This window comes from Aspergillus caelatus, assembly GCF_009193585.1.
Source record: "Aspergillus caelatus strain CBS 763.97 unplaced genomic scaffold BDV27scaffold_74, whole genome shotgun sequence".
Lineage (NCBI taxonomy): Eukaryota > Fungi > Ascomycota > Eurotiomycetes > Eurotiales > Aspergillaceae > Aspergillus > Aspergillus caelatus.
Window position 1 is genome coordinate 126285 of NW_022475337.1, and position 23631 is coordinate 149915.

General features: G+C 49.7%; 6 protein-coding genes across 6 annotated transcripts; 4 read left to right on the plus strand and 2 right to left on the minus strand.

Annotated features, from left to right (window-relative positions):
• Window positions 1–959: 959 nt before the first annotated feature.
• On the plus strand, window positions 960–7169 carry BDV27DRAFT_157193 (protein kinase RIM15; the record flags this gene model as incomplete). The annotated part of the gene is made up of 2 exons (XM_032072458.1): window positions 960–1538; window positions 1599–7169. 2 exons carry the CDS (start codon window positions 960–962, stop codon window positions 7167–7169), a joined length of 6150 nt encoding a protein of 2049 aa, XP_031928256.1.
• An 858-nt stretch (window positions 7170–8027) lies between these two features.
• On the plus strand, window positions 8028–8982 carry BDV27DRAFT_171826 (uncharacterized protein; the record flags this gene model as incomplete). The annotated part of the gene is made up of 4 exons (XM_032075703.1): window positions 8028–8053; window positions 8170–8290; window positions 8456–8620; window positions 8656–8982. 4 exons carry the CDS (start codon window positions 8028–8030, stop codon window positions 8980–8982), a joined length of 639 nt encoding a protein of 212 aa, XP_031928257.1.
• A 763-nt stretch (window positions 8983–9745) lies between these two features.
• On the minus strand, window positions 9746–12578 carry BDV27DRAFT_157194 (Mechanosensitive ion channel family; the record flags this gene model as incomplete). Its single annotated transcript, XM_032072459.1, has 2 exons — window positions 9746–11893; window positions 11955–12578. The coding sequence occupies 2 exons, from the start codon at window positions 12576–12578 to the stop codon at window positions 9746–9748; spliced, it is 2772 nt and encodes a 923-aa protein (XP_031928258.1).
• A 4680-nt stretch (window positions 12579–17258) lies between these two features.
• Window positions 17259–19793, plus strand: BDV27DRAFT_127390 (tubulin alpha chain). The gene is made up of 7 exons (XM_032066751.1): window positions 17259–17714; window positions 17891–17949; window positions 18056–18209; window positions 18277–18364; window positions 18419–18490; window positions 18540–19043; window positions 19110–19793. Exons 1-7 carry the CDS (start codon window positions 17703–17705, stop codon window positions 19574–19576), a joined length of 1356 nt encoding a protein of 451 aa, XP_031928259.1. The 5' UTR covers window positions 17259–17702; the 3' UTR covers window positions 19577–19793.
• Window positions 19794–19800: 7 nt separating this feature from the next.
• On the minus strand, window positions 19801–21310 carry BDV27DRAFT_127391 (thiamine transporter TPC1). Its single transcript, XM_032066752.1, has 4 exons — window positions 21060–21310; window positions 20923–20975; window positions 20695–20848; window positions 19801–20603 (listed from the first exon to the last, which is right to left on the minus strand). Exons 1-4 carry the CDS (start codon window positions 21090–21092, stop codon window positions 19887–19889), a joined length of 957 nt encoding a protein of 318 aa, XP_031928260.1. The 5' UTR covers window positions 21093–21310; the 3' UTR covers window positions 19801–19886.
• Window positions 21311–21628: 318 nt separating this feature from the next.
• BDV27DRAFT_127393 (putative Gamma-butyrobetaine hydroxylase subfamily) lies at window positions 21629–23321 on the plus strand. Its single transcript, XM_032066753.1, has one exon. The coding sequence runs from the start codon at window positions 21679–21681 to the stop codon at window positions 23113–23115; it is 1437 nt and encodes a 478-aa protein (XP_031928261.1). The 5' UTR covers window positions 21629–21678; the 3' UTR covers window positions 23116–23321.
• Window positions 23322–23631: the final 310 nt, after the last annotated feature.

The following is a 23631-nucleotide window of genomic DNA, read 5'->3' on the forward strand; positions in this document are numbered from 1 at the left end:
CAGGCCATGATAGGGAATGAACGACTGGGAGGCATTAATTAATTAATGAACGATAATTGACAGCTGAGTTACATTTCTACTGAGTTGACCCCCAGTAGGAAACGGGACGTTGGCCCTTGACTTTCACCTCAATTATTTTTCTTTTCTTTGCATTTTCTGTGAGTGTCACTTGGCTGCTTTTCTTTTTTTTCTTTTTTTTCCCCGTGGCCGTTACCTTACTTTACGGCATATCCTTACCTACTCCGTCCAGTCCGAATGTACTACTAATCCCTCCACCCACTCACACTTCACACTTACTTCCACTCTTCTTGCCTTTCAACTCAACTGCCCTGTTGCCGTTTTATTATTCGTCTTCTCCCCCTCGTCCCCCTTCACCTGTCCCTCTTTTCCCTCAATCTATGCTGTCAATCTGGTTGTGCCGGAATTTACGTCCTGCTTAGCACGCCTATCTGTTTAATTCCCCTTCTATTTAGTCAACCTCATCTTGGGGTTGACTCTTGTCGATCATCCTGGCTTCGCGTTGAGCGCCTCCGTCGCGCCGTTCCCCGCATAGGCAATTCGTTGTCCATTCCCTTTTTCTTAGTCCTTACGTGATCACAACAACTTTTTTTTTTTTTTTTTTTTGGTCTTTTTCCCTTTACACTTGTGATTTGGTGGTGGTGGTGGTTTTCTTTTTTTTTGTGATCTCACCATCTTCAAAAGCCAACAAATAATAACGTCTCAGTTTCCCGTCAACCAGGGCCCTTTTTCGCTGGAATTCACGCCCCGCAGTTCAGCCATGGCCCGTTGATCTTGCGGATGAATCCATAACCTCATTTCTAAGGGCACCCGCTCTGCCCGGCAGACGGTCTGCCTGGCTCTGTTGATTTCGCTTGTCTTTTTGCCTACGGTAACTCGAGTCGTGGCGGTGATCCCTTCCCGGGGTTTTTACCACCGTCTCAGAAACCTTGCCAACCAGCATGGCGGGCAATGGCAGTCCAAGTCCTCAGTTCCTGGCGCCTCCGGCCGTGACGGCCTTACGGCAGGAGGCCCGGAGCATCGTTCCGAGTCTAACCCCTTCGAATCGCTCTCTCAATGACGACAATGATATGCAGGAAGAACGTGCGGAGTTGAAGCAGGCGGCGGAGCAGACGTTGAACGTCATTGTTGACCTGGATCTCGATGGCCGCATCAAATGGGTCAGTCCGTCATGGAGACAGGTGGTGGGAACTGTCCCAGAGTCGGTGGAGGGACGGATGATTTCGGATCTTATTGTGGACGACAAGAATGCCTTCCAAGAGGCAGTTGAGGCCATGAAGGTGGATGATTCTCGAAGTCGCTTTATTCGCTTCTCGTTGCTGATGGGTCCCGACTCGGTTCTGAAATATTCCCCCGAACCACGACCCGTGGAACCGGAGACGACAGAAACTGGTGAGACTGACGGTGCGGGCGGCCAGGAGAGCCCGCTTGCAGAGACGGAGGAGCAAAGTCATGATATCCTGAGCATGGAAGCACAAGGCATCATGGCGTACGACCGGACGGCGGACGGGGCTAGTCATGTAGGTTTGCTCGCAGAACCGGGATGGCTGGTGGAAAGCTAACTCAAGAATGAAATATAGACGATGTGGATGTTGCGACCGTTCTCTGAGCCCAGAGAAGTCACCATAGATCTCCCTCCTCTGCTGGTGGAATCTCTAGGCGTCGGAGCCGAGGTATTAGCGAGTTATTTGACGACCTTAGCAGAAGCGGCTGCGAACGAACCCGATCCCTCCAAGCATCCTGCCCCCAACCCGGTATTATGTCGAATCTGCGAGCGTCAAATCACACCTTGGTGGTTTGAGAAACATTCCGACCTTTGTCTACAGGAACACCGAGCCGAGATGGACGTTCAAATTGCCCAGGAAAACCTTAATGAGCACCGTCATGCGATTGTGAAGGTGCTGGACGCTCTTGAGGCTAGACAAGGCAGACCCTTAGTGTTGGGTGAATCTAATCCGCCTTTTCCCCAGCCGGAATACAAAGGACTGCCCATTGGACCGTCCCCGATTGCTTCAGCACCATCATCGGGGTCCGTTTCCAATTCAAGTTCCGCCCCTGCTACTCCGCCTAGATCCAGAGACCACTCGGTTTCGGGCATGGGTCACTCCCGTGGTCGATCGTTCGCTGTCCGGCGGCCGTTGTCGCGCGTCGTCGAACTGATTTTGGATCTCTGCGATACGGCTTTGGAGATCAACATGCCGGTACTCAAGGAGGCTCGCGTAGACAACAACGATGAATTCCGAACTTTATCCCCACAGTCAGAATCTCGGATTTCACAGGTTCTCCAGTGGCAGTCGCCCAGCACTAATACCCTGGAACAAGAGCAAGGCCTAGCTGCGTTGTGCACTGATACAGAGCAGGTAGCTAAAGCGAAAGTGGATGCGACTATTCGCTACCGCAGGATCGTTGAGTACGCTGAGCGAATTCGCATCGAATATACTGTGCTGGTGGAAGAATGCATTACCGCAGCCCTTAGTAAGGCTGAGCGTATCGCAGCCGGTCAACTCAGTGACTCCAGCTCTTCTGAGGATGAAAATGTGCCGGATATCCTTGATAGTAACATAGCTACTGGCCCCATCCCCAGCCCGGCCCAGTCTCGGGAGTCTATACCGTTACCCCGTCCAATGTCCGCCTTGACGATGTCCATGCGGAACTCTCCCGAACGGCACCAGTCTCCCCACTCCTCTGAGGGTAAAGTGTCATCGGTTGCTGTATCTACTGGGTCAAATAGTCCAATGGAATGTCCTACTCCTCGCTCGCACAAGAGCGTTGCCGGGGTGCTGGGCACGTCTCAACCGTCCCGACGCGCTCTTGCACCGGCAGATTTCGATGCTGGAGAGATGAGTGACAGTAGCGTTCTCTCATCTGCGTTTCCGGGTGCCATGCGAACGGATTCGCCGTGTTCCGATCGAAGCTTGGACAGAAAGCGTAGGAGTCTAGTGCTTCCTGGACTATCGAGCTCCCCTCGCCGGGGTCATTCACCTGCCAGAGTTTCTGGCCCTCATTCACCGTTGCGAATGCCGAAGCCTCGCCTTTCTAGCGGCGCCGAAAGCTTGCCGTCTCCCATAGTTTCCCCGTCGACGAACGCCAGTGAGCTAGCCCATCATCACTTCCGCCACCATCGTCGCCAATCTTCAGCAACCTCGTCCGATGCTCCACGGCCACCCGTCTCGCCGCACCTGGCATCGGCTAGCCAGCCGCAGCCGCGACCAGCGCCGGTGTCCATCAAAGATTTCGAGGTGATCAAGCCAATTAGCAAAGGTGCCTTCGGTAGTGTATATTTGTCGAAAAAGAAGACGACTGGGGAACATTTTGCGATTAAAGTTTTGAAGAAGGCGGATATGGTTGCCAAGAATCAGGTCACCAATGTCAAAGCAGAACGAGCTATTATGATGTGGCAGGGGGAAAGTGATTTCGTTGCCAAATTATACTGGACCTTTTCCAGCAAAGATTATCTCTATCTGGTAATGGAATATCTCAATGGGGGTGACTGTGCATCTCTTGTTAAGATCTTAGGTGAACTTCCTGAGGATTGGGCTAAAAAGTACGTTGCAGAAGTAGTCCTCGGGGTAGAACATCTCCATAGCAGAGGCATTGTCCATCGAGATTTGAAACCAGACAATCTATTGATTGATCAAACCGGTCACCTTAAGTTGACTGATTTTGGCTTGTCTCGGATGGGGCTCGTCGGGCGTCAGAAGCGGGTTTTGAAGAGTATGAACAATGAGCCAGCGCCCGATCTCCTCAAACAGGGACCTTTCCCTCGCGCTACATCCATCACATCCTCTCGGTCAGCCTCGTTTGATTTTCAAGGTAGCGGTTCGCCAGGATCCACGCCATTGATGACCCCTGATGTGGCTGGCAGCATGCCCCAACCGTCTTATTTCAACCTCAATCAGAGTGGAATTAGTCGACAGACGTCTCGTCGGGCATCGGGATATCGCAGCGATAGCGTAGGCAGCGAAGGTTTGAATTCAGTCTTCCGATCTCTATCCCTCCATGACCCCAGTGAAGTGCAGGGTTCATTGCCTGTTCCTGTGCCTGGTGCTAGCAACTTGACCGAGGATGGCCAAAGTGAAGCAGGAGGATCTCCCCATCTATATCCGCTTCAGCAAACGCCTAGTAACTCGGTCCCGTATGACACTGGTCCGCAGCAAGGTATGATGCCGCCATTGATGGCGCTCTTCGACCCCGAGGACCATAACCGTCGTTTTGTTGGCACTCCAGATTATCTGGCCCCCGAGACCATTAACGGCGCGGGCCAGGATGAGATGAGCGACTGGTGGTCCTTGGGTTGTATCATGTTTGAATTCCTCTTCGGCTACCCTCCTTTCAACGCAAATACCCCAGATGAAGTGTTCGACAATATCCTCCATCGGAGAATCAACTGGCCGGACCACGTGGAAGAGTTGACGAGCTCGGAGGCTATTGATCTGATGAATAAGCTTATGACTACCGATCCTGCTAAGCGGATTGGAGCTAACGTGGACGAAAAGTATCCGAATGGGGGAGCAGAGATCCGTAGCCATCCTTGGTTTTCGGACATCAATTTTGATACCCTACTGGATGACAAGGCGCAATTTGTCCCAAATCTTGAGAACCCGGAAGACACCGAGTACTTCGATTCCCGTGGAGCTACACTTCAAGCCTTCTCCGAGGAGCTGGAGGATGGTGACTCTCCTCGGCCTGTAACCACCGGACCATATCCAGATCGCCCGCACGATGCCCTTTTCAAGGTTCGCTCACAGGTCAATGCATCGAAGCGACCCTTGATGCCGCTGCATATCCCGCCTCATGTCCGCGAGTCACGTAGTAGAAGACTGAGTGAGCCTTCTTTGGAAGATGACTTTGGCAGCTTCTCTTTTAAGAATCTCCCGATGCTTGAGAAGGCAAACAAAGATCAGATACAGAAATTACGCCAATCGGCGATGCAAGCACAGCAGCGCCCGTTCGCGGCTTCGGGCGCCCAGCAACAGCCTCCAGGAAAGGACCAGGGGCAGAATCAGGCACAGACGCCGGCACCATCTTCGTCTGGTCCGTCCCTGGAAGGAAGTCCATTACCAATGTCGTTGCAGCGAACCATGTCACAAAGTAAAGGAAACAATCGACCCTCCTCCCCGTCAAGCCAAGCGAACTCCTCTCCCAGTCGACCGTCTCAGCCTTCGTCCCCTCTTCTGGTTCAATTCAGCACTGGTCATCACAACCATGAACGCAGAAAAACATCTGGTTCTTCGTCGACCAACTCGCACCACTCCAGTGCCTCTGGCCCACCTGCTAGCGCTGAGCAGGCTCGTATGGCAAGCCTAAAGATCAGCTCATCCGCTTCGTCGCCGGTGAAAACAAGCCGAGCCACCACAACTCATTCACCTGACAAGACACCATCAGGCCCTCCCCGTCACGGCAGTGCGCCCACGAGGGCTAGATCACAGACTATCGGGTCCCAGGATGGTGATTTGTCTTCCTCAGTAGCCAAGGAATTATATGTTGCTGGTCACTACAAGCGACGCAGCCAACGATTCAACGATATCTCACCTTCTTCGTCCGACAATGAAGACCCACGTACGAAGCAGTTGTTCAAAAACCAGCGACAACGCCAAAGTTCCAGGCGCCTTTCCCAGCTTAACTACCCCGAGGGCCCATTCTTTCGGCCGTTGGATGTACTGATCTGCGAGGATCATCCGGTCTCCAGGATGGTGATGGAACGCCTGTTTGAGAAGCTCCGTTGCCGTACGATCACCGCTGTGAATGGCGCAGAGGCTATGCGCTACGCTCTCAGCCAAGTGCAATTTGACATTATCATGACGGAGTTCAAACTGCCCCAGGTAAATGGAGCAGATGTCGCGCGTATGGTTCGGGAGACACGGAGTGCTAATCGACACACCCCAATTATTGCTGTAACGGGCTATTTGAAAGACTTCCCGGAGACTCACTACTTCGATGGGCTGATTGAGAAGCCCCCAACTCTGACCAAGCTTACCGAAGCATTGTGTAAGCACTGCCAGTGGAAACCTCCACCGAACGATTCTATTCCTTCTCAGCCTTTGGCTGTTCCGTCCGCAACACCACGCCAGATGCCAGTTCCTGCTGAGCACAGTCCAAGCTCAGTAACATCATCCAACTTTGTCCCGGTGCCTGCAAGCTCGTATCAAGGTTCTAGTCGTGCAGACTCCATCGGCAGTAGCTACTTTGGTGATATGGAGTCTGTCAAAGCTGAGGATGCCCCAATTGTCGGGGGTCGTAAGACTGATGAATGGTGTTCAAGTCAAGGTGGACTAGGTATATCAGGAGATACGGGTCCAAGTCAAGGGGAACCGACCCAAGGGACTCCTGAATCCAATAATAAATGCAACTCAGACCCTGCATCGCTACCGCATTTACTTCACGCTGTCTCCGCCCCGGCTTCTATGAATGCCTCTGGCACGCTGACCCCGCGGAAGCAGCGCTCTAGTGAAGCGATTCGCGCCAGGAGAGAATCTTTGGAAAGAAAACGCTATGAGGGCGCGGAGTCTGGTGATGATGAAGACGAAGAACTTGGACGTTCCAAGTCACGCACACAAAGCCCGAGAAATCGGTCAACCCGCCCCGGCTCTAAACTGGGCATAGAGATGATGAGGACCAACAGCAGAGGCAGCGTGGTCAGTGGCAGTGAGGAGTTACTCAAGAAGGAGAGAGAATCGCTCGAGAGGAGGAGGAGGAGTGGAGGCTCAGAGAGTATCAGCGAAGAGCGAGCGGAATCTCCTGGCATAGAGAATAGGTTCGAAGGGCTCCATTTCCCTGAAGACGCGATTGTGCTGTCGGAAGACAATTATAGCCCGAGGCAGTCTCCCACACTTTCCGCGTCAAATATGAGCCCCTGTTTCTCTACAATGCCTCGTCTAGGATCCTCGTTTGCTCATGACAATACCGAGACAGGCCTAGGTGTCAGCCCGGACGCGAGCACGGAAACTCTCAAAAAGGGCCATATAACTCCTCCCATCGTGTTCACGACGGAGGATGAGTCCGCATCGGTCGACCCAAACACACCTTACATTCAGATGTCCAGTGTCGAAGATGACACCGAAACAATCCCTGATTCTGAAGCCACTCCACGGCCGATACATACCCCTTCACTCGGCTTAGATTCAGAGATTACACCTCGTCAAGGAGGATGATAGAGCGTTTACGTTTACACTTCGGTTGAAAAGATAGACTGTTTGTCTTTGATTTAGAAATTGCCCAGGGCGCAGGTGTGTCGTTGCCTAGCCAGATATTCTGCTTGTCTCTTGTGTGGTTATGGCCCTATTTCCCTTCTCTGTATTTTTTCCCCCCCTCCCTTTCCTTACTAAGGAAACATGTCTGATATCGCAGTCTGCCGAAGTTACTCTCCAATCTGCTTGTTTTTCTTTTTCTAGTCGTTTCTCATTTCATTTCCCTTGCCGGGTTAAGCGGGTGTTCCGGAGTGATTGATATCATCTCAATCAGGTCATTTTGAGTTTCTTTCTTTTTCCACTTTCAATATCCTTGCTTCAATTGCAATTGCACCATCTCATTTCATACCATTTCCTATGTTCTACCAACTCATATCTTCAGTTCAAAACCAACCAAAAAAATCGTGTATGTACGAAATAAACAACCCGTCCGTCCAGGCAAAGCAAGAAAACGGGACAACCGAGATGGACTCTCAAACGGGCACAAAAAAGAAAAAAGAAAAGAAAAAAAAAAGAAACCCTTCTGCACGCATGAGAAGATCATTCTGTTCTTTCTTTTTATGGCTTCGGTAGTAAATATTTATGTGTATTTTATGATATGACACGTGAGACTTATATGATATGGTGCATGATTAGCATTAGCATTGTCACTGATTGACTGATTTGTATCCAATGTATTTGTAGTTGAAGTGCTTGAGGGTGTTGGGTGAGAACTGGTCCTTTTCCTTTTCCTTAAAGATTTAAATACAAAGAATGCTGTTTTATTTTTGATTTTTCTCCTCTACTGGAGATGGATAGTCTCCTTGCTTCCAGATATCGAGGATGCTGAATTCAATTCCATGCAGTTTGTAAGTACACAGTTTCCTATTTCCTCGTTGAAACATCTCCAGGTGCGGGCGCAGGAAAGTCTACAGCATAATAGAACGAAATGATGTCCCAGAAAGTAAAATCATTCTTCCAAAAGCCGCCTACTTCCTTTCCAAGTTCTCACCGATCTCCATCTTGAGATCAACCAGCAATATTCATCTTTTGAAATCCCCGTCTGCGCAAAATATCTCATTCTCGTGGGTGATATTGGGCGCTTAGTTAGATTACGACAACTATCGCGATTTCATACAAAAACAAACCCACCGCTTCGAGCTGGTATTCCTCACTCTCGGAAACCATGAATTTTACAACGGGACCTTCGCAGAAGGACTGCGAAAAGGCCAAACAACTCGAACGAGAACCTTCATTAAAAGGACGCCTAGTCACTACTTCATCAGAGACGATACACCATCCCCGGGTCCCGTATTACTATTCTGGGCTGCACACTTTGGTCTCACGTCTCGCCCGACTCGCAAGTCATCGTGCAGTCGAAGACTAAAGATTTCCAGAAAGTCAACGACTGGACGATCGATGACCACAATGCACACGTCATGAGTCAGATCTGGCCTGGTTGCTGAACGAGATCCGGACAGCCGATGCACCGGAAACACCGACCCAGAAGCAGCAGCAGCCTGGACTAGTCGTCGTGACGCATCATGCACCTTCTCGACGGAAGACGTCGAGTCCGCAGCATGCGCAGAACGCCTGGAGCTCGGCGTTTGGAACGGATATTCTATCGAATGGGTTGTTGGATAGGGTCCGAACATGGGTCTTCGGGGATACGCACTATACGACTGATTTCAGGGAAGGGGGTGTAAGGGTTGTGAGTAATCAACGGGGGTATGTGCTTCCTTGGAGTAAGATGGATGGAAAGGATGGGTTTGATGTTGGGAAGGTTATACGTGTGTAGAGAGGACAATTCAGAACGGAATTACATCCCAATACTAAATCTCTCTCTCTCTCTCTCTCTCTCTCCCCTACTACTCCAGTCGATAGCTCTCTCATTCTATGATATTTTGACCCATGCGTAAATGCACCGAGGAGCAATGCCAACGGTCGGATCTCTATCTGTAGAATAATCTAGTCTATATACTCATATCTCTGTTAAAGGCCGAGGCTATTGGCCAATGTGTCACCCCTTACTTTCTTAATGCTGTAACCAAGTCTCTTACTGCTCACACGCGCGATTTCTGCCAAATATTGTATTCCTTTGTTGCTATATTAAGCAGACGACGTATGTTACAGGGCCAAGATGCAGTTCCATAGGTGTATTTAAAGCGGAGTTGACCTGGGGATAGTCACCTGGTAATTTTTGTGTTTCTATAATTCAATGGCTGTTATTGAGTATACAGGTTGTACTCAGGCTTCACTGCTTAGAGATAGTAATTATCAATCTTGTAAAGTCTAATAATTAAATGACAATGAATGATAAGGACGCTCATAGCGAACAGATGTATGAACCGCCGGCCTCGAATGTGTATGCTCATATGAACATGTGACAAAACTCAATCCTGTCCGTTTCCATATTGCAACTTAAAAAAAAAAAAAAGGAACGATGCCGCCCTCAATGTAAACCATAAAATAACGTGGATCATATGCACGTAGGTATCAGATAGATGGCAGTATGTATGATCAAATATATTTTCACAGATAAAGAAATGAGCGTTTGGGGATTATCGTGCACCTGGCGAAACGGAGCGGATATCGCCCGCGTCGAATCGACCTTGCTCGGCCAGATCGTCACGCTCGCGGCTGACGCTTGACCGGTGGCGGAAGAACCGGTTGCGACTGATGGAGGACAGGCTGTGGGTGCCTTGGGACTCCGTCGACCGACGGCCTTCACCCGATTGGGTCGGGACGCTGAGGTTGGACGGGCGACGTGCCCGAGAGGACGATGAGCGGCTCTGGCGTTCGGCCTCTTCTTCCTCTTCCTCTTCCAGGATGCGGCGCTGGGCGGCGTCGCGGTTGGAAGAGCGGACAACGTCATCGACACGAGGGGAGTTGGTTTCAAACACATCGCCCATCACATCGCCGGAGGAGAGATCGCGCATACCCAACGAGAAGTCGACATGTTTGTGTGACTGCATCGACTCGCCGCGGGCACGGGCGGCAGCGGTGTTCATGCCTTTGCGCAGGATCGACGGGTGGCGGGTTGCGCTGGAGCTGCTGTGTCCGGTATTCTCGGGCATGTCGTAGATGGGGGTGGGAGGCGGACGACTGTCGTGGTCGGCCGATGACATCTGAGATGGGAAACCCGTGACGTGGAAGGGGATATCCACACGGGCACCCTGGAGGTTCATGCGTGGGCCCTCGATGCCAATCTCTTGCAGGGCAACCATGAGCATACAGATGAACTTGTTACGACGTTGGAGACGCAATCCTTCGTTCTGCCAGTTGGACTTGTAGAAGAAGACGACGTTGAGAGTCACAGAGAAGTTTTCCGTCACGGCTCGCATCTCAGTCAAGATATTAGTCTGGAACTCGCGCTTTTCGCTGCGGACGAATTCCAACAGGCGCTGACGGAGAGCATCAATCTGTTCGAGTGTTGTGCCGTACTTGATCACAATGGGGATTGCTTCCGCGAGAGCACCAGATCTGCGTTGGTTGAGGATAAAGAGCCCGTTTAGATAGCTGTTTGGTGCCTGGACGATGTGACCCTGCATCTTCTTGAACTCCGTGTAGAGCAAGGAGATCTGTTTTACAAAGTAGTCATCACCCAAACCAGCATCACCTGCGTTACCGTAGATCGTCACACGGTCACCCACGTCGAAGGGATGCTTCACAAAGACGAAGATAATCGACTGCAAAAATTCCTGGGCGGTGGCAGAGAAAAGCCAGGACAAGGCAAGAATACTGGAGCCCGCGGAGGTGAGCACACCAGAGGCCGAAGTTGAGATCAATGACACGAAGACGATCAAGCTGATGACAACGACGAAGAATTCCAAAACATTGTCGAGTCGTGAGACGACCGAATCCAGATCCTTGAGAGATGCAGTGATAGCCTTGCGTTCCCGTCCGATCTCCACACAAACCGCCTCCAGTTCGTCCATAGAGATGTCGCCATTCATATCCTTGTCGAACATGATAAATGCAGCCTCGGCCTCCTCGCTATTATCGAACGCTTCTTTGAGATCACCAGCAAAGACAGTGTCGAATCCGTCACGCACGAAAGTCCGGTAGAGACGTCGGGCTAGAACCTGGCAGCCCGAGGTGGTTCGCAACAAGGTCAAAATGACTTGATAGGGATGAGTACTGTTAGTCGCCTTCCGGCCCGTAAAGTCCGCGGCAACAGCTCCGGCCATATCTCCAACCTTGTTCAATGCACCTTTGGCTACACGTTGCGCCTTGCCAGCGTACTGCATCGGATAGCGCAATGGGGTTTTGGTGCCGCTGCCACCGGTATCATTCTTTTCTTCAAACTCATCGTCTTTCACCGAGATCTTGTTGCGAGAGAAGTCGTACAGCTTGGTCAAACTGCCGATCTGGAATTTATTGATCTCAATTCGATCGGCATAAGTACGCGTATGGAAACTAATGGCGATAAGTTGAATAATGATTTTTTCGATATAGTTCAGGATTGTCCAGACGAAGATGGAGATGATAATCTTGTTGACCGTATTCTCCCACGAACGCGTAGCTGAGTTGCCGTCCACATGATGGTTCTTCATTGTGGGAAGAAAAGAGATCTCGATACCTAGCCACCAAAAGAAAAAAGTCGCGTGCAGCTCCAATTGTTTGGCCATGTCGCGCCACTTTTTGGCGTTGTTGGTAAAAATACTGGCCAACAACCCTACAGCGACAGGAATACATTTGGCCACAATCTAACGCATTGAACCGTCAGGTACACCGCAGGAGCAACCGGAAAGGGAAAAGGATACATACTCTACCAGCCCACAACGTCAACCAGACAATTTCCAACCAAACAGAGAACCAGAGCAGTTCGACACCCCCCACGTTCGCATCCGGGTAAGCCAGTGCGCCGACCAGCAGCGGGATCAACAATATAACAACGAGGGGTACAATGTAGGTTAAATAGCGAACGATGAAGCTGGACTCGTGGATCTTTTTGACAAATCGGGCGATGTTCGTGTTGGGAGACTCCGGTGGATTGTAGACAGCAGCCTTCTCGTGCAAGGGATTGGTGGCCTCATCAAACTCGTCCACGTTTTGAGAGCGATGCGAGCGAGACCGCGATATCGAGTTGCGCTCACCTTTGCTCTCCGTGTCCTCATGGGTGGAACGTGACGCCACCTTCTCCGCTTCAAGGAGAGCTAAGTCATCTTCGAGGCGTTTGGAGTGTTCCCTTTGAGCCGAAGGCGAGCGTAAAGCTGTCCGGTCCAAATCGTCGGCAGACGAGGTGTCAACGGTGAGGTGATTGTTTCCGTGAGTGTCCTGCGAGCCCTCGTTGATATAGGTGCCTTCGTCCGAGGTTGGGGAATGATCGTCGGTCCGGCTCTTCTTCTCCGAATATTTGGGAGCAGGAAGCTCCTCAACAGGGGTCGACATGCTGGCACCAGGCCAGGAGTCTTAGTAAATATTAAGTGTAGTTGGTATCGATTGATTGCAGTTGGACTGGAAGCGCGTCAGAAACTACCAACGCACTATAGCTTGATATAAAAAAGAATGACTAAATGGGGCAAAAGAATGAATGAATGAATGAATGAATGAGACCCCGGTATATGGCAACCCAAAGGAGTCTAGAAGGGTTGGAACAGTTTTGGCAGAGGGGAGTAGTAGCATATAAATATGCGATGGGTCCAACAATACGAGACGGAGACGCACCTTCACCAACGATAGTGGGGACTCCGATGTCAGACTAACAAGCAGACGGGACTTAAGGTGGGCATCGGATACCGGGCCCGTCGTGGTCTAGTCAATAGAAAGGAAAAAAGAGTTTAATAGTGTCGTAAGAAAAAAATAATTACAAGATGGAGAACTATAGAGACAGTAGAAGGTAAAGAAAGATAGATGGATGGATGGATGGCGATAGACGAGGAGGAGGAGGAAGAGGGAGGGAAAAGGAAACCAAAGAGGAGAGAACCAAGAAAGTATTAAACCGGAAGGTCGTTACTTTATCCCTAGTAGGTTGTTAAAGAAAAAAGAAAAAGGGAAAAAAAAAAATAAAAGAAAAGTTGAGCACGGAAGCACTGACAAGCACAGAAATTATGCAGCCGAGTTTCAATGGAGGAGCAGTTAATTTGTGCCGATCGCACGGGAGAAAAATAGGACGGTGGAGACCTTTCACCATGCGAAGAATTTCTCAGTTCCAGACCGTTTTGTCATTTGATGTCAGTGTTTTGGATCCTCGCTGAATTGACTTCATTAGGGTTGCGTCTTGGTCGAGATAATAAACATCGGGCTCTCGTACCCCAAATCAACCAGGAGTCTTATTTCCCTATCACCATTTTCAAGATATCAAAATATCCTTATCTATCAAACCTAAATTGTATTTTTATCCTTTTTTGCTATTCCACAAACCAGGGACGGGGCGATGTGGCTTTTTTTCTCATGTTAAAGCAGATCTCGAGATTAACTAAGGGGAGCCACCCGTTCACCATCGGCTTGGATCAGTGGTTCTGGCCAGTGGCCACTGCCCCTCCTCAGTGGCCCCGTTGGGTCCTTAGCTTTCCCACTAGCAGTGAACGACCCAACAGCTCTGACCAATGATGACCCTATCGCAGGCTTCTGGCTAGACTCGAGAACGTGTGCTCCGAGTAAGGTAGGGGAGTCGGGAGTCGGGAGTTGGGAGTTGGGACCCCTACCGCGCACGTCGGTCTAGATGTAAGTTTCAGTTCAAACGGGCGCGAAAGTAAGATTCCTTACATAGCTGCAAAAAAGACCGAATCTTCCTCTCATCCCCCAGACACTTATTATGCAAGTATCTTAAGCAGGTGGGTTCAGGTTCTCGGGAAAAAGATAGTTCCAGACGGACGGTGAGTCGTGTTACCGGGTACTCCTACTTGCGAAGTACGGAGTACTCGATTTGTGATGACGGTCATTGGTTGACCATCTCCGTCGAAGTAAAACACACGATGGGAAATTGGCCACCGCCAAGAAACGCCACCTCAGGCACACTTACAGCAAGCTCTGAACTTTCTCGCTTTTCTCACCGGCCAAAAGAGGAAGAGGGAAAACCACAAGGAAGGAAATATGTCAAAATGTGTCAATCACACTGACAGCGGCAGTGAACGTTGGACTAGCTCTCGCTTCTCGGCACGGTATTTCTCAGCGCAAGAAGTCTCCTCTCCTACGCGGTTTACGAACAGTAGCATTAGTCATTCGTTTCGTTGCAGTCCCCATTGGCCTGATATACTGGTGGGTATTTTAGTCATGATGAGTATATTAATCTGAATCTCACACAGTGCGAATATTAATAGTATCGATATCGTGGGAAAAAAAAAAAAAAGGCTATTTGGCGAACTATGCGTATATATTGGTAGAAAAAAAAAACCTGATTTTGGTTATGCACTGCATATGCACCCCATTGTGATACATAATGTATGTCTTAAGTATTAGCCGGAGGCGATGGCTATTGATTTGAAAATATTCGTTTAGTAAAAGAAAAAAGCCAAAAAGGGGAGAGTTACATTCCCCAACTACCTTCCGGAGTCCTACCATCCATACCTGGTATAGTGCAACAGAATATTAGCACACCCCAACATCCATCGTGATTGTTAACTCTTATGAATACGGAGTTGTTACTCCGATCTGTGTCTTTTGGATGTTGACGTGTTGTTCCCCGCTCCGATCAACCAGTCAAAGGGAGACTCCTCTATGACGATTCTGCACCAAATCTTGATAGGCACTCGGACAATGGTAGAACGCCCCATCATAAACTTTCTTTACTAAGAAGTGCATAAGCGAAGAGTGCAACCCTGTCATTCTATGCATAGCGATATACTCAATACCGAAGATAATCACATACTGTGTATACTGTGCTAGATGTATACCTCGCATTCTACTCCACATGGATATTGACCATATTACGTGCAGAAACCGAGGTATGGTAACATTCCATCCCCGCATTTCCCGGAGAGCACGTGGTGGATATACATACCTTCTCCATAATGTAGTTTGATATAAAGGGTCAATCTCTGCAATGTAATGGCCGGATCATCTCGACATGGCGGGAAAAGAACATAAGTACTCCATTGGTAGAGCTCTGAGAAACAACGGGAAAGTCTCACTGTAACTCCGATATAAGCAATCCCTCACTATAAGCAATTTAGAGGGCCAGCTAAATTACTTGCTTATAGGGAGGATTTTCCTATGGTAGTTTATAGTAGTCCACACCTGTTATCGCCTACAGACACTATGTACTGGCTCCTTTGTTCTTTCTCCACGAAACATTATTCTGAATACAAGTGCTCAGCCAATAGGTGCTCAAGGTAATGAACCACAGTATAAGGCAAATCCTGGACGACCTGTGTAAAGAGCCCCGGTATCTTTCACGGAGGCTGTACATACCAGCTGGTCTGGTGTTCGTTACCCATCTATACCGGCCTTTGTGTGGACCATAGCTTCGATGGACGCCGATGTGTCTCGGGACATGACGTGGAATGTGACAGAAATAGTTTGGTGAATTAAAAATGAAGATCTAGACTATATCGGAAGCATATTGTCCTTTCCCCTTCCAATAAGGGTCTTACTCCAAACGCCACCACGGAGTTATCAACGGGGAGCGGCGATCCTCATACTCTAGTTGCCTTTCCGCGTATTCTCTTTTATCCACATCAGGTCAGGTTCTGGTGATTTAAACGACTGGCGGATGAGTTTCATAAAAAGAAGACGTTGAATAATGTTTTGGTCTCCTGATATATGGAACACAATGAGGTAAAATTTTCACGAGTGTATGAGCTAAGTATCCCATAAAAGATGCTGGCTGATGCTTTATATTTGTCACGCCCTTCCCTCTCTCTCTCTCTCTCTCTCCCTCTTTCATACTTCATTTCATTTTCGTATTTACCCAACTTCGTATGTATTTATGACCGTCACTATCATAGCACCTTTTCTTCAATCGCACGTTTGAGAGAATTGGCAATAAATCCGACCAATGGTTTCTTTAGAGTTCTATGATCTGTAGGAGAATTATTTCTTCCTGAGAAAGACAAATCAATATCTTCCTGGAGACTCAAGAAGCTAGTACCGGTCCCTTTTTTAAATAACCTTTACCCCTATTCAGTCCTCATAACAGAGCAAGTGAACGAATTGAACCCTCCACCCTCAAAGCTTCCAAAAGCTGTCAATACCCAGACTTGCCTCGTAGGTGATCTCTACCACCGCGTTATCATCAAGTGCTTACTTACTGTACGGTGCAATTCTACATCAATATCCCTTCCCTTTCTGTTTGTACTCCCTGAACAAAGTTCTAAACCTAATAAATTAGTTACAACGGATATCCCATTCTACTCCATCACCCACTACACATACCACACCTAACAATAGATTCAACGCACTTTGACTATCAAAAAAAAAAAAAAATTACAACCGTCAAACTTCTAGCTAAACTAAGAAGGAAAGCTTATTTTATCTTCCCTTATCTGGCTCGTTATGAAGCCGTTGAGAGCTCTAAGGACGGGCCGAAGCTGATCACGGCGAAAGTCAGGTCTTCATGACCCCGGGATATTGTGCTGACACATTTCTATTAACGACCATCTAGAATAATCAGCTGCCTTGGGGCTACTGTTGTTCTGTCGAGGGTGAATACTGTTTATTCTAGTTAATCCAATCATTCAATTAAATATAATATTGCTTGTTTGGGTATAGTCTGGTAGCCTTGGGTATAGTGTATACGGGTAGTCCGAAAGAGGAAGTGCAGGAGCACGGTACAATATTTATTTTGTGAAGACAGTAGCATACTCTGCATGAGACAAGCTGTAGGGTATATTGTGTATCTTGTATGTGGCATTCTGGATAGGAATTCGGCTGTACTGATTTCACATTGTTCAATAAAATACTTCACCCCCACCTAACATGAGAGCTGGGGAGCAATAATATCGACTTCGCAAGGCTAGTGTTATACAAGAAAGTCAAATTTGCCCAAGAACTAGTATCTGACCAAAAGAAAGCGAGGATCAGCTTATAGGTAACGAGGCAGGCGGCTGCCTCCGATAGTCTAACCTAACGGCTATCGTGAGTGGGGATAGTAAGTCAAACCTCCGACTTAAGAGTTCTTCTTATGTCTCCCGTAATTGTTGATCATCCCTTTTCAGCCAGTTTTTAGACTTGGCAAAATCGGTAGATCTATGGAAGTACATATCAAGAATATATTGTTAATGTCAACTACTGAGTGTGGTCCAGGGTCCAGGTTATGGAAGAGGAAATAACATAACATGATGGGTTCTGACGGGTCACGTAATGATCCGCTCAGTGGATAAGTCAGGAGAGGCAGGAGGGCTGCTGATTGGCTGACGAGGCCTTGTTTATTGGGCCCACGGGCAAGAACGAACGCCAAACTATCCATCACTCCACTGCTCCTTCACTTTACTAGTTCCCTCTTCTCTTCTCTCCTCGATCTCCTCTTCGATTCCTTTAAACCACACCTGATTCTTTTCCAATTCTCTCCCATCCAACCCCCGGGATATCCTGTGGCTCCATCCTGCTCGCGTATCATAATCTCGTTAAGCCATCATGAGAGGCGAGGTACGAACCTCTCTGGATTTTACTGCCGTTTGCTTATTTACTTCCCCCGCATTGTCACGCCCCTCCCCTTAACCACCACTATTGATATTTACCTCATTCGGGCTCATCTTGCCTTAGCATCACCCTTACTTATGGATGTGTATCTCTTGATTCTAACCTCCGTCTGTCATGCTTAGATTTGCCACATCCACATTGGCCAGGCTGGTACACAGCTTGGTAACAGCGCCTGGGAGTTGTACGTTCACCGCTTTTCCGTTGCCAACATATACATACCCCACTCTGAACCAGCCCACGTCTTGGTAGCAACCAGCTTGCAATCAAGCTAATCTCAATCCATACAGATACCTTCTGGAGCATGGCCTCAAGGCTGATGGCCGTATCGACCCTGAGGCGTCCGAGGAAGTCAACTCGGGCGGTTCGTTCGAGACCTTCTTCAGTGAGACCAGCAGCGGCAAATACGTCCCCCGTTCGATCTTCGTTGACCTCGACCCATCGGTGCGCAATCGTCTTCCAGAAAGCAATGGAATGCTTATGATGAATTCGTTACGCTGACTGTCACCAGCCTATTGATGAGATCCGTACCGGTGACTACCGCCAGCTCTTCCACCCTGAACTGTTGATTAGCGGAAAGGAAGATGCGGCCAACAACTGTACGGTCCCCAGATAATACCAGTGGAAAGCAAAGGCTAATCGATGAACGACAGATGCTCGTGGTCACTATACCATCGGAAAGGAGCTTGTGGACAATGTCGTTGACCGCGTTCGCCGGGTGGCCGGTAAGGCTAATGAACCGATCATATTTTAGGCCTATGCTGATCCTGCCAGATAACTGTTCCTCTTTGCAAGGCTTCCTGGTCTTCCACTCCTTCGGCGGTGGCACCGGCTCTGGTTTCGGTGCTCTGTTGCTGGAGCGCCTCTCCACCGACTACGGCAAGAAGGCCAAGCTAGAGTTCGCCGTTTACCCTTCCCCCCGTGTATCGACTGCTGTTGTTGAGCCCTACAACGCTGTACTGTCTACCCACAGCACCATCGAGAACGCCGACTGCACCTTCCTTGTTGATAACGAGGCAGTCTATGACATCTGCCGTCGCAACCTGGATATCCCCCGCCCGAGCTATGAGCATCTGAACCGTCTGATTGCCCAGGTTGTCAGCTCCATCACATCCAGTCTGCGTTTCGATGGTGCCCTCAACGTCGACTTGACTGAATTCCAGACCAACTTGGTGCCCTTCCCTCGTATCCACTACCCGTTGATCTCCTATGCCCCCGTTGTGTCCAGCAACCGCAGCTCTCATGAAAGCTTCAAGGTGCAGGATCTTACCTTCCAGTGTATGGACCCCTTCTTGTTCCCCCAAGTTCTGTTGGTGGCATGGAGTGACTGACAACGACTTCTAGGCTTCGAGCCCAACAACCAGATGGTCGTCTGTGATCCTCGTAACGGAAAGTATATGGCTGTCGCTTTGCTGTACCGCGGTGACGTTGTGCCCCGTGATTGCACTCAGGCCATCGCCTCCGTCAAGGCCAAGGCTTCCTTCAACCTGGTCGAATGGTGTCCTACCGGATTTAAGCTGGGTATTAACTACCAGAAGCCTGTGCGTGTTCCCAACAGCGAACTTGCCCCCGTCGATCGCTCCGTCAGCATGCTCTCCAACACCACTTCCATCTCCGAGGCCTGGAGTCGTCTCGACCACAAGTTTGACCTCATGTACTCTAAGCGTGCCTTCGTCCACTGGTACGTCGGCGAGGGTATGGAGGAAGGAGAGTTCTCCGAGGCCCGTGAGGACCTCGCTGCCCTGGAGAAGGATTACGAGGAGGTTGCCAACGATGGCGAGCTATTGGAGGAGGAAGAGCCTGAATACTGATCGGCTTGCAACTCGGCGCCCGTTCTGCTTGTCGGTTTGATTCTTGGCTTGTCTACTTTGTGCCAAAATTGTATCTCGTCCTTGTGCTTGCGACAACCCCTTCTGTTTTCCTGTTTCCCTAGCGTTCGTTCCATTTCCCACACTTGTCCGGTAGCCAGTCGGTAGAATATGGCGCGTAAAAATACGAATATAAATCTAATTTCCTGCGAGGGATTCCATTCCAGTTCATTATGAATCGGCACCCAGGATAACACCGGGTAATGCATTAGTCTATATTGTACAATCTAATTAAAGTCCAACGGGGCGGGAATCACGCCGTGGCCACTTCGAGCTCGCGGAGATAATGCAGCGACTTCTCGTAGGTCCACATTGTCACGGCACTGGCCGGCGCGGCCTTGAAGAGACTCACCGTCAACCCGCGGTAGAGCCCTCGCATCCCCTGTGTCCGCACGATCATGGCCATGGTGTTGAGCACCCCCTGGTACTCCGGGATATTCCGATGCACATACTTGGAGCGCGTCGGGCCCTGCACCTGCAGCCTCTTACGCACCAGATCCAACGGAAATACCCCCGTCTTGGCCAACACGCTGGCCACCACTCCCGCCGCGGCATCCCCCGACCCAAACGGCAGATCATGCAATCCAGACATCGCCGGCCGCAATGACTCATACGTCGCAAAAAACAAGCCCATATAGGGTACAATCTGCCCGACAGCCGCACTACATCCCCGAAAGAACCCTCTAGGTCCTTCATTCTGCGCTATATCGCGCACCGATGCGTAGAGCGACGCATACACACGTTCCGTGCCCTGCGCTGCAAACCGTGTGCGTAGTAAATCAAGCGGGTACGTCGACGCCGTGGCTAACCCACCTGCTGTGGCACCCGCGACGAAAGATTCAGCCGGCGGAGGGAGTCGGTAAGGGTCTAGTTGCGATAGGGCTTGCGTGGTTGTTCGGTAGGCGGCGAATTGGATGGCGCCGTAGCAGACGTACATTAGTTCCGCGGGGATGTTGCCTTTCCATAATCCCTGTTTCTGGAGTTAGACTGGGGGGGTGTGGTGGAAAGATTTTGCGGGGTTGTATGTAGGTTGTTGATTTGGGTATAAGCGTAAGACGTACTGTTATCCCTTCTTCGCGGAAGATGGAGCGGATCGTGGGAAGCGTGCCTTTATAGATGGGACCTTTTATGTTCTGGTGGGAGGATGGGTCGGAAAGGGAGTGGATTTGGAGCTGCAGACGGATTTTGACGACGTCGAGGGGCGCAACGCAGAATCTTTTATTTATTTTAATTGGTGTTAGTTGTGAGTCGAGTTTGAGGTTTTTGGGTGTTGAGGGATAGGAACGTACCGGGAGACCAGGCCTGCGATCCCGCCTGCGAGAACGACTTGTCGTCGCGTGCCCTGTTCGTTCACATTGCGCTTTTAGTACTAGAGTGTAGTAGGAAAGAACGAAGAGCCAAGACGAATTGATTGACATGGACTTACCTCATCCTTGAGGTGTTCTCCCCCGGCAGACATGCATGTGATTGATGATGGAACACGGGGATCTGGAACGTTTCACACCGGGTAAATGGATGGAAACGATGTTTTTTCGTTTTCGGGTGGAAATTTATTGACCTAGGAAACAATGGGGTTTTATAGGAGTTTAATGTTTTGAATAGTTCATAGGAAATTTTGTGATTAAGTCAGTGATACGTAAAAGAGGTTCTTAGGTAACGAGCAATGCTTTGGATTGGCTCTTTTTTGTTCCTGGTTACTAACAGTTATGGATCGATTGCGATCTATTCTAAGAAATTTGCCCTTCAGAAAAATGAAAAGGGAAAATAAAATGACCGGAGGCCATGTTTCATTACCTTATCGATACGGTAGTAAATGACCAGAACGGTATCGACCGTATTGTACGGCAATGTTTGCCTTTTTACTCCGCACTTTTTATGGTTAAAAAGGAAACATCGCGCTAATCCTGAAACGGCTTGGTGCCTGGACCTCGGCTTTTTCCCAAAACCTTCATATGGGATGATGTTCCCTCCAACATCCCCTCGTTTCTCTTTTTCTTTATATCTGTCTGCTTTTTGTGCGCCTGGGAGTTGCCATTGACCCCATCATGGTTCGTCTGTTGGCAACATTTCTTCGATCCTCTCGGGCTGCTGTGCCCTCAGCTCGCCCTCTCTATTCCCGTGGGTACGCCGTTGCGAGCGGCGCCGCCGAAGATGCTGCTTCCCTCGGACCGAACTCGACAACAGCCCCCGAAGGGGGTCAACATGATCCTATACGAAGTATAGTAGAGACTCCAATGCCACAAACTCGCAATAGCCAGCCCTCTGCCCCCTCAATAGGGCGTCAAGGCATCAGAATCCCCACCGGGAAGGGGGATATCTCGGCCTTGCACTATCTACTGCGCGATGGTTGCAAATGCCCCCAGTGCGTGGACCAACACTCGAAGCAACGCAACTTCCGCATGTCTGACATCCCAACGGACATCAAACCGCGCTCCGCAGACTGGGATGGAAGCGTCCTGAAAGTAAAGTGGGAGAACGACATCCCCGGGTTCGACGAGTCGCACACCTCCACATACACCCTCAATCAGCTACGAAACCCCTCCGCAAACTACTCCTACCACAGCACCGGCCGGAAGAGAAAGCGTCTGCTGTGGCACAACTGGTTCAAGCACCGCTTCGTCTCCTACGAGGAGTACATGCACGACGACAAAGCGTTCTCCAGCGCCATGCGCAATCTTGCTCAGACGGGTCTCCTCTTCGTCAAGGACGTGCCGGACTCCCGCGCCGAGGTCGAGAAGATCGCGACCCGCATGGGCCCCCTCCGGAATACCTTCTATGGCTCGACGTGGGACGTCCGCACCGTCCCCGAGGCCAAGAACGTCGCCTACACGAGCCAGTTCCTCGGCTTCCACATGGATCTGATGTACATGAATGAGCCGCCGGGATTCCAGCTCCTGCATTGTCTCCAGAACTCATGCGATGGCGGCGAGTCGTTGTTCGCGGACTCGTTCGCCGTCGCTAGACAGCTTGGTATTGATGACCCGGAGGCTTTCAAGGCCTTGTGCAATCTCCGACTCTCGTACGAGTATAACCATGAAAACGATATTTATACGAATGATTGGCCCGTGTTCCAGACTTATGTGGATGAGTACACGCAGCAGCAAAGGCTGACGCACGCCAATTACTCTCCGCCCTTCCAGGCCCCGATGCACGGGCAGCGCCGTCCGTTCAACCGCACCGTGACCGAGATGCGGGCCTTGGATAAATTTGCCAAGATGTTGGAGGATGAGAGCTATATCTACGAGCTGAAGCTGAACCCGGGCGAGTGTGTTATCTTCGAAAATCGTCGTGTGCTGCACGCCCGCAAACAGTTCAATACCGCTACTGGCCAGCGCTGGCTCGCTGGTGCCTATGTGGATGAGGACGCCGTGTTGTCCAAGTTCGCGACATCGGCCCGTAAATACCCGCACATGTGGCGTGACAGCCCGAACAAACCATACCGGAAAGAGGCTGAGGGAGAAGGTCAAGTTCAGAGCAACTAAACTTCCAAAGAGGAATTGACTATGTAAAGATAACGAAGAACGTGACGTATTAAGGCATTGACCGCGAGGCTACTCGTTTGATGCAAAAGGCTCGAATACATAAGCATAGGAGTATACAGCGGTTCAACGCCTATCAGAGGAGATTAGATTAGCTCCTGTATATAAGCATAGCGTGTTATATATATATTCATCTGTTTTTTTGAGTCTCTTTTATTATATTGATGAGTCAAAAGAACTAATCATGCAGGAAGATATTGTGCTGGAACACTGAACATAGAAAACGTAATGGCATCGCTGTCCTATAATCTAACAAATCGTGTTTGCAAGCAGGTAGAAAACAAGACATAAAGAAAACTATTTCCCGTATTCTATACGCTCAAGCCGCAGCGGGAGCCTTGTTAACAGAGAAATCACGCAGGAAATCAGGATCATTTTCAAGCTCGTCCTTGACCTGTTCACCAATTAGCACAAAAACCATTGAACGACGAAGAGAGAGAAAAGGGGAAAAAAAAAAAA

What these genes read in the sequence shown, in the direction of transcription:
- BDV27DRAFT_127390 (XM_032066751.1), top strand. An exon ending in GGTAACAGCGCCTGGGAGTT is followed by an intron (nt 17,950 to 18,055) that starts GTACGTTCACCG and finishes CAATCCATACAG; the next exon opens with ATACCTTCTGGAGCATGGCC. An exon ending in GGAAGATGCGGCCAACAACT is followed by an intron (nt 18,365 to 18,418) that starts GTACGGTCCCCA and finishes GATGAACGACAG; the next exon opens with ATGCTCGTGGTCACTATACC.
- BDV27DRAFT_127391 (XM_032066752.1), bottom strand. Translation starts at nt 21,092, where the DNA reads ATGTCTGCCGGGGGAGAACACCTCAAGGATGAG. An exon ending in ATCGCAGGCCTGGTCTCCCG is followed by an intron (nt 20,849 to 20,922) that starts GTACGTTCCTAT and finishes AATAAATAAAAG; the next exon opens with ATTCTGCGTTGCGCCCCTCG. An exon ending in TCCGCGAAGAAGGGATAACA is followed by an intron (nt 20,604 to 20,694) that starts GTACGTCTTACG and finishes CTCCAGAAACAG; the next exon opens with GGATTATGGAAAGGCAACAT.
- BDV27DRAFT_127393 (XM_032066753.1), top strand. Translation starts at nt 21,679, where the DNA reads ATGGTTCGTCTGTTGGCAACATTTCTTCGATCCTCTCGGGCTGCTGTG.